This window comes from Sprattus sprattus, assembly GCF_963457725.1.
Source record: "Sprattus sprattus genome assembly, chromosome: 5".
NCBI classification, from domain to species: Eukaryota; Metazoa; Chordata; class Actinopteri; order Clupeiformes; family Clupeidae; genus Sprattus; species Sprattus sprattus.
Genome location: NC_137924.1, coordinates 14,959,564 through 14,971,715, shown reverse-complemented (window position 1 = coordinate 14,971,715; position 12,152 = coordinate 14,959,564). Strand labels below are relative to the sequence as shown.

Here is a 12,152-nt window from a genome sequence, read left to right as displayed (position 1 = left end):
AATCCTCATAAATTTCCACAAAGGCAGAGAACTGAATGAGGAATTTAGTGTGCGTCTAAATAAAACTCAAGAGTAAACAATGTAGCAGAAAAAAGCTAGTTTCTTTCACACAGACCAGCAGTTACACAATACAACACAAGGCCTCTCAGTCCCTAATAAAATATACCCCTGGCTTCCCAACGTGAACTATCAGAACATACAGTATTGCACAAATTTTATATATAGGAATGACCCATGTGAATCATTTATGTTGTGTGTTTAAAATGACAAACATCGAAAAATCAGCAGCTGATTTCTACTGGCGAACAGATACAAATCAGTACAGCAAGAGACAGAGTGCAGTAAGTCGTACATCAGCTGTGAGGTGTTTTGAATGTACACATACACTTCATTGAAGAACCACTCAACCTTTAGAGTAAATAATGATAGAGGCGTGTGTGTGGCGTGTGTGTGTATAACCTGGGGTGACATGTTTACTGTTGAATGTCATAATGCTTGCCAGGATATCAGTTACTCTAAAGGTTAACATAAGATACGGGTAAGACCCTGTAATGACCTAATTAATGGTAACTCAAAATAGCCCTCCCTCTGCCATGTGTCATAAGTGCATTCATAATATAATTATGATAACTTATATATTGCTGTCATGAGACACGTCAGAATCTATAGTCATATTCACTCACTATAACTTAACTTCAGGTGGTGATGCTACACATACCGTACATGATTCATACTTTAATTTCAAGATCGACGATTGGTTGTAAATGCTTTTCCATGTAGTACTTAGAATTATGAAAGCGATCATTTGCACTATTGTTTTACCAACCGTGTGTTTGCTTTGGAACTGAATCAGTTGTCAAAAGCATCCGAGCACTTCACAGGTAACTACATTAGTCTACACAAAAATGACGTTATGTTCCCATCAGACGGCTGTTTGATGTCGGGAATATTATGCTCACTGCCCACCTTTCATGTGTCAACTTTGCCAGCAGATGAGGCACATACATATAAATGTACAAGAAAGGGCTTATAACATCAACAAGGCCGAATAAATAACATAGTGCTGAGGATGAAAGGATTTGTCAATTGACCTATGATATGAAGACCAACTAATGGCAAGCATTATGACATGGCAAACTGTACTGGTGAAAGCCTTGTGAATACCTATTTAAGACATTTTAGTATTCCGTTTACTAACTACAAGACTGAAGGGCTAGGAGATCTCTCAGATGTAGAATTCTGTATCAGAAAAATACCTCTAGGAATATCCTGATGAAACAAACATACAAGACATTCATGTATAAAAGAAGAAAGCTTCAGTAACTTACAACCCCACCATAAAAATTCTTAGTGCAAGATTTCAACCAGTGAAGAGGTTGATCTTTGTTATCTTCCAGCGACACATTTGACAAGACATTACAGTGACAACTACAGCTTTCTTACCACTGGCACACTTTGACAGATGCTGTCCAATCTGCTCTGCACAACTGATCTCAGGTTGTGTCTTCTTAGTTCACAAGGCATAGTCCGGTGTGCACTATTCCCTATCCATTAATTACAGTCAGATAAAGACTTTTTACCTTCCTAGTTCAAAAACCATTTGAGTTTCCTCATACATGAACATGAAAGGATATCTTTTGAGGGTGGTAACATGATATTAATTGCTCCATAACGCTTGACCTTATGTTTTATAGACAGATAACTGTGATGCCTTTAATTTATTTCCAAGAAATGAGAAATAAAGGCAAATGTGTGAGAGTGTGTTGGCAAATGTGGATACGATTATCAAACAATTAGTGCCATGTTTCCATCCTCAAATTTTGGCCCATATTTTTGACCTTTTGTAGTAATGGCATTTAAATAATTTAAATAGAAAGCATCAATTTGACGTTAAAAACAACTGTCTTTCCATGGTAATGATCATGCAAGTCAGACAGAATGTGAAAATCTATGTTACAGCATGTCAAAAATGTCCTCGACAGTCACTCATTTTCAATGTACTTTGGTAGTGAACATTTAAGCAGTGTCTACTGATTCATTCTGAGCAACTTTACCCTGTTTGTGTAAGACATGTCCTTAAAGTGGAAGTTAAGTGGAGCAATGTCTAATATCAAAACAATAAGAACCTAACCACAGAGCTTCCTTGTCAAAGTTTAAAAAAAAGATACCTGCAGCAGTCCATCCTAGCTGCTCATTTGGTTTACTGTGAATGGAAATGAATGACAAAGTGTAACCAGTCTCCTTGGGAACGTCCAGCACAAGACCATCTAGAGCCAACAGTTAATAAAGATAAACCAACCCTTGCATGTGTTTTAGAGGGGCAATTAAGTACTGTTCCCTTGCTCCTGTTCAAACAATACTAAAGCCAGCTGGGTACGCAAGCCCAGCCCCTCCAGGCTGCTCTGGACGCAGCGGCGGTAGATGTCCTCGCTGAGGTGTAGGTTGCAGGTCTGCTGGAAGTACTTCTGGTGCAGCGCCGGCTCGATGGCCCGGAACACGTGCAGGCCGGAGTATTTGACAAACATCTCGTAGATGTCCAGGGTCTCCAGGAGCTCCTCGTTCTCCTGCAGGTCGACGGTCATGTGAGTCCGGGCGGTCATGTAGTCGGAGTTGTAGAAGCAGGCCTCGTCGAAGGAGTTGCGATCGAAGAGGCCTGCGTCTTTCACTAGGTCGATTTTGGCTGGGGGCTCCACACCTTGGTAGGCGAGGTCAGGGTTGAAGTCCTTGAAGTGGATTGGGAAGAACACCTGCCAGTTGCTGATGGCGTTCATGCGGCAGCGGTTGAGGAATTCGGTGTTGATAACGGTGTTAACCGTGGCAGTGAAGAACAACGTGTCAACCGGATGCTTCTTGGAGAGGATGTCCATGAATTTGATTTGGGACGGAGTGTCCGTTTTGACGCTTACCCAGGGAACTTTGACCCCTGTGAACTTTCGCTCGTACGAGGTGATCTGTGCCTTCACGCCAGCAAAAATGTCTTTCTGGCTCACTTGCTGAGCCTGAAACAGATCGTAGATGAAGAGGATGGTCAGGACGGCGTTCTCCTTCTTCTGCAAACCATTCGAGCCATACACTTCCAGGAACTGTTTTACATTGCCTGTGTCTTCCTTAGTCAGAGGCAAAATGATGTGGACTCTGGTACCTTCGGTGACGTACGGCATGGGGATGATTTCAAGCTTGCTGAGGGGCCGAACCAAGTGGACGCGCTTAGTGATGGAACGGCTCCTGCCCTTCTGGGTGACCGCTTCCACCTGCAGGTCCAGGGTGTACTCCATCCCCCGGGTAGGGTCGAAGCGCCTGTAGCCATTGACGAGCTGCTGCTTCTTCAGGTGGAGCACAGGCATGTACTTCTTGTTCAGCTCCCCCATGGCCATGTCGATGGCGTCGGCCACGTCCATCTTGTCGATGCCCTGAAGCTCACACTTTGGGGAACCGTCACGACACGAGTAGAGGGTGTCCTCTGTGAAGTAGTCCCACTTCAGGACCTCGAAACGAGTCTTTGGCTCAAAGGGTGGACTGACCCCTACAGGCCACATGGCACTTCTGTTGCCTTCAAAGGCCAAGACGCTCACATTCTTTATTTCGGCCTATGGAGAGAGACAGAGATAGGCAGGTCTGTTTAGGGAAAATAAAAGGCCAATTACAACAATTTAAATCTATTCAGGGAGATGTATTGATTTTCTTCCCAGGCTTTCATCACATTTCCCTCTCACATAGGGCCTGAAAAGAGCTTAATTAGCACTAGATAACACTGCTTTTCCAAGGTGCTTTGAGGGACACTGGATATATTAACCCAAATACGACAAAATCTTTTGCTCTTAATATTAAAAGGACCACATTGTTTTGAGCTGACAAAGTTCTGGAATATCTGCACATCATATCAGAGAAACAGTCACCCCATGCTGACCTGCAGCTTCTCAATCTCGTCGTAGGATTTTTGCAGCTCCATCTCGGTGAAGTGCTTGTGTAGTCTGTACATCTGCTCAGGGTCAGAGACGGGGTGGACTGTGAGGGCGTTCTTGAACTCGTCGCTCTGTTCTTTGCTGAGGTCAGAGTTTTGACCCATTTCAAAGCGGTCGTAGTGGTAACCCTGCAGGAATGAAGAAAAAAGGCATTCCACTCATATTTAAAACATGGTCCTGTACCAAACTTACATTCATGTCGTACCTGAAAGAGACAGTATGCAACAATTTGCCACTTGTTTAAGCATTTTCTTTAGGCAACTAGAACAAATGAACAAATTCATTTTCAAAGCATATGGTCATGTGAAGGACAGATAAACACGCCTGTCATTCCAGCTAGCTGCCTAGGCTATGCAGTTCTGTGGTCCCCGCGAAAATGTAAAAAAAATGATAAAATACATCGCCCACTATAAAAGAAATCATAAGTTACCACGCTACAAGTGTTTAAAATTAGTGCCAACTGAGCTATTGTTGGTGTTTGTAAGGTTTTGGCATGCCTTGACAGTTGTTAGATCGCTAGTCTTCCACCTTACTACTGCTTTACGTAACGCTGTCTGCCTGATCAGACCCATGCAGTTACTGTAATATAACTTTTATACATAATTTTGCACAATAGAAAATACAAGCAAAGCACTGCATTGTTATGAAGATTTTTTCCTGCCAACAGAAAAAGGTTAGGTTGTTAAGGGTTGTTGGAAACAGATTTAAGAAACAAGAACAAAACATCCTTATACATAGTCTCCAGCCACAGGCCCTAATAACCTCTGGTGTTTTTGAATCACTTTCACTTCCTAATAAGCATTCAGTACAAAAGCTGTGTTTTAAGGAGTCCGTTGAGTTTTTAAAATAAAGAGAAATAGGAAGCTAGACTTTCATAAGCTAATTCAGGGTACATTCATCAAGCAGTCCTGACCTTGCTGTCTCAGGAAATGACTTCCTCTGCGTGTAGTACTTTGTTTGGATACTGGAACCTATTCCACAGGGATTTAAATGTTGAGGGGGTACATATCAATTCTTTATTTGTCCATCTTCCTTCCTTACTTCATTATGTCCTAGCCCATCCCTCTGATAAAATGTGAGGGAAAGATGCACGGAGGATGAAGGCTGGAGGAATCAAGGAGTCAAGAAGAAATGAGATGTGCTTGCTCACTCACACACTGCTTTTAAGAGACGTCGATTAATGACACAGCAGCATCACCTCTTGCTAAACTTAATGGACCTGTCGTTAAACAACATATAAGAAAATAAGGAATTAATTCTAGCCTTTTGTATGAAATTATCATCAGAGAATCATTATTCATCATCATTATTTTCTATGTCTAATTGCCAAAGTCTCCATTTAAATCCATAATTAGCCTAAATCTGTTATTAAATTAATTCCAACCAAAGGCCTTAAGAACGAAAGTAGGGGGAAAAGGAGAAGAAGCTACAATTATTTGAAACAAACTCTGAATTGAATGAGGCCTAGGCTACTTTAAATGCGCTAAGGCACAGAGAATTCTCCGTTAACAAACCCTGTTAATGAGGCTTGATATTCCGTGACATGGTATGAATGTATTGTTTTTTAAACACGATTCGGTTGCAAAACATTCATCAATGTTCCGTTAAAGCTGGCATATTTGATGACAAACATATGAAGACCTTTTCTTGATTTGACTGAATGACATTTATTTTTGTTCACAAACCGCTACCAACCTAAATTGGTGGTTGACGGATGTGAAGAAAGGGAAGGGGTCATTTTCACCTTGGGCTAAAAAATCTTTGCCTATATGCCTCAGCATAGGATTCTCTTCCGTCTCCTCCCTCATAGGTCGTCTGTCCTCGCTCCTCGTTTTGCAGCATTACAAAAAGTTACACGTCCTTCACAACGTCACACTTCAAACGATTTCTGGGCCACAAACTTGAGGACCCGAAGGAGGAGGACAGAGGAAGCGTTCAAATGACGTTATGTAATGCACCTCAACTCTGCTATTCTTTGTGATTATCGACAGAAACATCCTACTTTCCATCCTTTCTTCCTTAACTTTTAAAATGCAATCAACATCAGTGGCACGGCAGCTCTCTGGCTTAGGTCGCCCATTAAATCAACAAGTATATTTTAACTCATATCATTTTAAACAAATATATTTAACGATTGTGTGTTAGAATATTTGAAAATAGTTGTTGAAAGCCCTTCCCAAATTGTTGAGCTAGGTGCTGCAGCTTAGGTGCTCCAGCATAGCTTTTTGGCCTAACTGTCACTGGCCTAATTTACCAGGCTGGTGCCCTGAGAGTCTAGAGGGATGAAAATCCTCTGATTGGGTCTGAGAGGGGGGCCTGGGGAGATCACCAGTCTAAGCCTGAAGGGGTCACACTACACATTAACATCGCTTTCCAGAGTCTGAACACCCCCAGTTATCGTTTTGAAACTGTGGCCTTTCTGGGCTTGGCGGTTTGGAAGTCTTCTTTACTCTCCTCCGTCTGTGCAGCAGCAGTGCTGAGGCCAGACTGTGTGTGTGTGTCCCGACTGTTTGAGAGCACAACGGGGGGGGAAGGGGAAGGAGACCAGAGAGTCTCCTGCTGGCTGTGATGTGTCAGTGCTTGTTTGTTGTTGAACCAGGTCAGCTCTCACAAAGTGCCAAGCACTGCTGGTGCCCTTTGGTGGCGACACTTCCTTCTGTGTACTGGAAGAGGCCAAAGGCGGGTCGGCAGCGACGCGACTGTCACCTCCACTACACGTAGGATGTGTAAAGGCTTTTACAGGCAAATCGCGATGGCAAAAAATCTACGATCTGCCATAACATTTTACGGTGTACCAAATCACACCTGAGGAACCACACCTGATAAGTCAGATGCGAACGTGGCATTACTATTCAGGCACACATGAATGAGCACCTGAGGAAAGAAAGCACTTATCTGATAAGAGACTGGAGGAGAGTGTGGGGAAATGGACTAGATTATCAGCAGTCTGATCTAATGCCTTATTTCTTCTTCACGAGGTACACCATGTTTCAGAGGGACACCCATGCGTTTAATGGCCATCTGATACATCAAAGGGGACACGTCCCCTTAATTGAGGTCCCCCTGCTGTCTTGACTGCAAATTGATTGCCAAGGCTGAGATCATCCACAACAACAGGTGACTTATGATGCAGTCCGCCCAAGTCTGAGTCCAGCTGATAGAAAGAATAAACCGAAGACACAGAAGAAAGAAAAATGTTTCAGGGTTGGTTGGTCAGCGGTTTCCTTGGTATACGCTAATGCGATCCCCTCTCTATACACTGGACAGCAATGTTGTGAGTTTGCGTCTTGGGTTACTCAATGTTTAAAATGACTTCTGTAATTACAGGCCATCGAAATGTTTGGCAAAATTACAGCATATGATGGAAATTCAAATTAACAGTTACGGTCTGTGTGCTCAAAAAAGCCAGGGAAATCATGAGGTTTAGAGCATGGCTAAATCTGTACACGCAGTTTACAGTCAGGGAAGATATCCATAAATACCATTTCTATTTAGTTTTGCTAGCTTTTTACAGGCATGAGTCAGGAAGGAAGGGTGAACTATTGTGTGAAGCCGTTACACCTTTCATTAAAGACAATTCTGGGAGAACTTCTTTAGGGAATGACTAATGAGACTACATTATATAATGAGTGCAAATCTCTCACTCTTCACCTTGGAACACAATAGTGGCCTGGGTGGAGCCGGTACCTGAATGGGACAGAATGGAGGTGAATTAAAAAGGGTGAATCCAATCTCCTCCAGACTATTAAAAGACACAAAAGGCAGGGGAAACTGTGTGCCAGCGAGGAGCCAGGACTGCGTTACCCTATAAAATGTCTTTTTTTACTGCTGAACGTCTCGAGAGCCATTGTGCCCATGAACGCCATCCTTGCCAGGCCTGTGTCACGTTCCCATTTATTGAAGGGGCTTTTAATGCAAGGCAGATCGCTGTTTGACCGCAGTGAAAATGATTTCACCTTAAAGGATCTTGGTGTGAATGCAACAGAAGATTGAGATAGAAAAGGCATTCAAATACTTCTTCAGTTTAGGGGACTACTTTTAGATATCCCCTCTGAGTGACATTAAGTATATATTTTAAGCATTCCGGGCATCTGTAAAATGTAAATCCCTCTCTCCCTCTATCCCTTACCTCCAGACTCTGTCGCTGAATCAGCAGAGCGCTGGACCGCAACCCTGCCGACCTTGGCGAGGAGAAACAGGGTAATGTCTTTATGTGGGGGCCGACGGCTCCTGAGCGAGATGGGCCACCTCAAACCACAGGAGCAAATCAGTCCAACCCGGAGACAAAACCAGCACGGGGCGTTTCAGGTGAAACGCGGCATGAAAAGTTCACTTCATATCCTTTTGCCGGGGTCAGGCGGCATTTGCTTAACACTTTTTTCCTTCCCCCCACGAGGGAGGCAAGTGGCAACACATTTCATGCCTGCCGCGAGTCCTGTCTTTGGCCCTGGCACGTACGTCATGGAGGTGGCAGAGTGTGTGAGACAGAGCCGCCGGGCACAGGTTACCACAGGGAGGGGGGAGGGGGGGGGGGGGAGAGAGAAGGGGTTCTTTAAAGAATAAGGCATGATGAAATGCCTGTTACAATGCATGCAATCCCTTTTTTGTCCCCGAAAGATGCCTGAACAATGTTGGTATGCTTTTCAATCAAGGACAAACCCAAAGTAGGGATTTGTAACTGACATTGAAATGCTGATGAGCCAGTCCAACAGCTATGTCACAGAATAGTGCTACGCTTTCTGAACCCACGTCACATGGCAGTTTAATTAAAAAAAAAAAACCTGCCACAGTTTCTATGTGACCACTTTAAAGACTCACAACAAGCTTTTCACCAAAGGCCACCATTGAAGGGGGTGAGTGGGTGTTGTGGCTCACATTTCAGTGAGGCAAGGTTACTGCATAAACGCTGAAAGATTAAGTTGCAGGTCTGAAGGAATGAGCACCATGGCAGAGGTTATATTACATGCCCTGAGCTGAAGTGTTGTACTGAGTAGTTAAAGTTGTCAAAAAAGAGGAATGCCAATAGACCTCCAATGATGTGATTCTCAGGGAGGAGGCCATGTTTGACATGCTTGCTATTTCATGCACATACCACATCCTGTTCACTCTCGGTTTAAATGTGGAAGGGGTAGCCTTCGCAAATATATCACACACACACACACACACAAACACAAACACAAACACAAACACACACACACACACACACACACAGAGAGAGACAGTGTGTGTGTGTGTGTGTGTGTGTGTGTGGGTGTGTTAAAATGTATTTCCAGTACCGTCACTGTTTTATTTTTTAAGAACCTTCATCTCACCTCATGCTCATCCACGCAGTTGGTGTCCGTGTAATCGATGATGCACCTCCCCAGCCACTCGTCAGGCCTGGTGCTGACAATGTCGTTTCTGCAGTTCTCCAGGAAGGCCTGGAGCCTGAGCAGCAGGGCCCGGGACAGCAGGTAGCCGAACCCCCCGAGGCAGTACCTTCCCTCCATGTTGCCCCCGATGAACTCCTCTGGGCTGCCCATGTAGAGCATGCGGTTCATGCTCAGGTGAGGCACCATTGCCTTGATGCGGTCCATCTGGGTGTACGTGTCGTCCTGAGTGAGGTAGAACCAGTTGTACTCGTCAATGAAGTGCTCCAGAATATACTTGATGGTCTGGTACATGTTCCACATGTGACGCTCGTCGCCGTGGGTGACCACCTGCATGCCCGGTGGTGTCTTGCGGTTGGTCATGCCAGTGAAGAACACCACCATGTCCAGGTGGTGGCTGATGGTGCGGTTGACGGACACCCCCAGGGTGTTTATGGTGTTCTTGGACGTAAGGACACCCGCAAAGAGGTTCTCCCGGATGCCAAGCTCCATGCTTGCGTATCTTGTCCTGAGAGGATGAAATAAAAAAGATAAAAAATGTAAATCACACCTGTGTCAAATAATACATCATATGAACAATTTCTTAATCAAAAAGTATACAAGTAGACTGGGTACAGTACAAGATGTAAATCTGTGAATAGGAAATACATTTTTAACCATGGGAAACCTTGGACAACATGACAAATATTTGATTTTGAAAGATATACAGCCAAAACCACCTGTCATACCAATTCTATTGTATGTGTGACATTTTTGAGCTAAGTGTTAACAAGGGCCTTCACGTAATTTAGTGGAAAATGGGTGTGTTAGACAGACAACGGCGCTCCCAGGGGTATCACAGATGACCGTTTGGGGCATAAACTATTGTTAGCCTAAAGATGGCGATGACTGACGTTAAAAGACTTGAAAAGATTGTGATTCATCCCTTTTAAGGCACTCCTGATACACCAGTATATCCTGTTTGGAGTGAGATGAGGCAACAGCAAGTGTAGCGCTCACAGTTTTGCATATTATTGCAGTCTTAACTTAACTGTCTGCTTAGAGATTGAACTTCATTAAGGCAGGGATCCTATTCAATATGAAAGTATAAAAAATATAACTGAGCTCTATAACAGCAGTGCCTGTTTATGTTACTAAACTTCGCTAGAAAGACCATAATTGGGGTAACATTCACAGCAGCAATATGTTCTTTGAGAACTAGGCCTATTTTTGAAAGTCCATTTTTGACAGTGAGACAAATATGGAAGTAGCCTACCTTATCACTTTACATTTATTTATTTCACTGTTACTTCTGTCCTTTGTGACTTCAAGTGATCAATGATCATGGTACTGTGAAGGCCAGCTCTCCAGGACCATAGACAGGTTCTGACTCCAAGTAAACTACATGAAAATCCGGATAGGCTAAATAAAATGAATGACTCAGAACAGGGTAAGCACTGGTTTTTAATATAGGCTACACCCGGAATACTACAGGACAACACTTGCCTATATGAGTAAGAGGTATTTCCTCCCAACTTATTTTTATAGGAAACTAGTTAGGTATGCAAATTGATGTGTTTAATTAAAATGAAACAGAAAAAAACCTCTTCACAACCAATGTTCTGACACTAAGGTAGATAGATGGCCTACTCTCCAGATAATATGGGACACGAAAGGAACGCAACTATCAACAGGACATTTCTATTTTGGTGCTTTTGATAAGGGAGGAATTACCAACTATGAGGGTCGTGAGGTATGGTGAGTTTGGAAGTTACGGAAGCATCCCAAGTTAGACTTTAAACTTGGAAATTGAAATTACTGTGAAAAAGCAATGGATAGACAACAATGACAAAAGAAAACGAGAGAAAAGAAAATAATACAATTTGAAACGTTTTCACCGTTTCGTTATGAGCTCATTATTAACGCAGCCTAATGAGCACATATCGGGTAGGCTAGTAGTAGCCTTGAGAGTTAAGTTAGTTTGACCAGCAATTCCAACTTCAGGGACGAAAGCAACAATGTGCCGACAATACATGGACGTCATAATATTAGCGCTCTATACTAATCCATCAACAACAACTTTAAAGAATTCAATATAAATCAAATATATGGCTTACCGAACAGGCTTTTTAACTTGTCCTTCATTGTTAACTTGCTTGTAAGGTATAATTCGTGGCTGAACGTCTTCGTCATCCTCATTGACCTTAAGAAATGACTTGGGCTTCCCAGCTGCTTTCAGAGCTCCTTCATGAGACGAAATTTCTTCGATAGCATTATCTTTCGAAAACGGGTCACACATGTCATCAACCCAGGACACGCTTAATAAACTTAACGTAAATCCCAACGAGATACCGACAACGACTGGCCCGATCGGCTTCAAATAGCCTACGATCTTGGCGAACCTCATTGTAGCCTACACTAGGCACCAGTGTCAGTTGTGCCTACTTTCAACCTGATTTCCTCTTCTTCGGATTCTAAACATCTGTACAGGTGTCTAAATCTGGTTGGCTATGTTACAATAAGAAAGTATTCCTTTTCTTCGGCCACATCGCGTTCAACTCCCTCCTCTCAAAATTCATGTAGAATTCTTACGTGTCACTGCTACTTGGCTCCTCCTTCGAGAGAAAATCAAACGTCAGACATATAGAGAGACACCCTTGAGACCAAGTAATCTAATTAATGCAAAAATTATCAAATTAACCACAACAAAACTGTTTGGCTCACATAGCATATACATGTGGGTATGCTTTTATTTTTTTCAACTGACAGTAGGCTACCCTTCCTTATCACCTCAGTTGGGCCTGCAGACTAATTCACTAGAGGGCGATCTAGCTTTAAAGTT

The 12,152-nt window shown here is 43.1% G+C and overlaps 1 protein-coding gene across 1 annotated transcript; it reads right to left on the bottom strand.

Annotated features, from left to right (window-relative positions):
* Window positions 1–2,032: 2,032 nt before the first annotated feature.
* Window positions 2,033–11,717, bottom strand: chpfa (chondroitin polymerizing factor a; the record flags this gene model as incomplete). Its single annotated transcript, XM_080839418.1, has 4 exons — window positions 2,033–3,587; window positions 3,908–4,090; window positions 9,275–9,839; window positions 11,428–11,717. The coding sequence occupies 4 exons, from the start codon at window positions 11,715–11,717 to the stop codon at window positions 2,325–2,327; spliced, it is 2,301 nt and encodes a 766-aa protein (XP_080695544.1). The 3' UTR covers window positions 2,033–2,324.
* Between the last annotated feature and the right edge of the window lie 435 nt (window positions 11,718–12,152).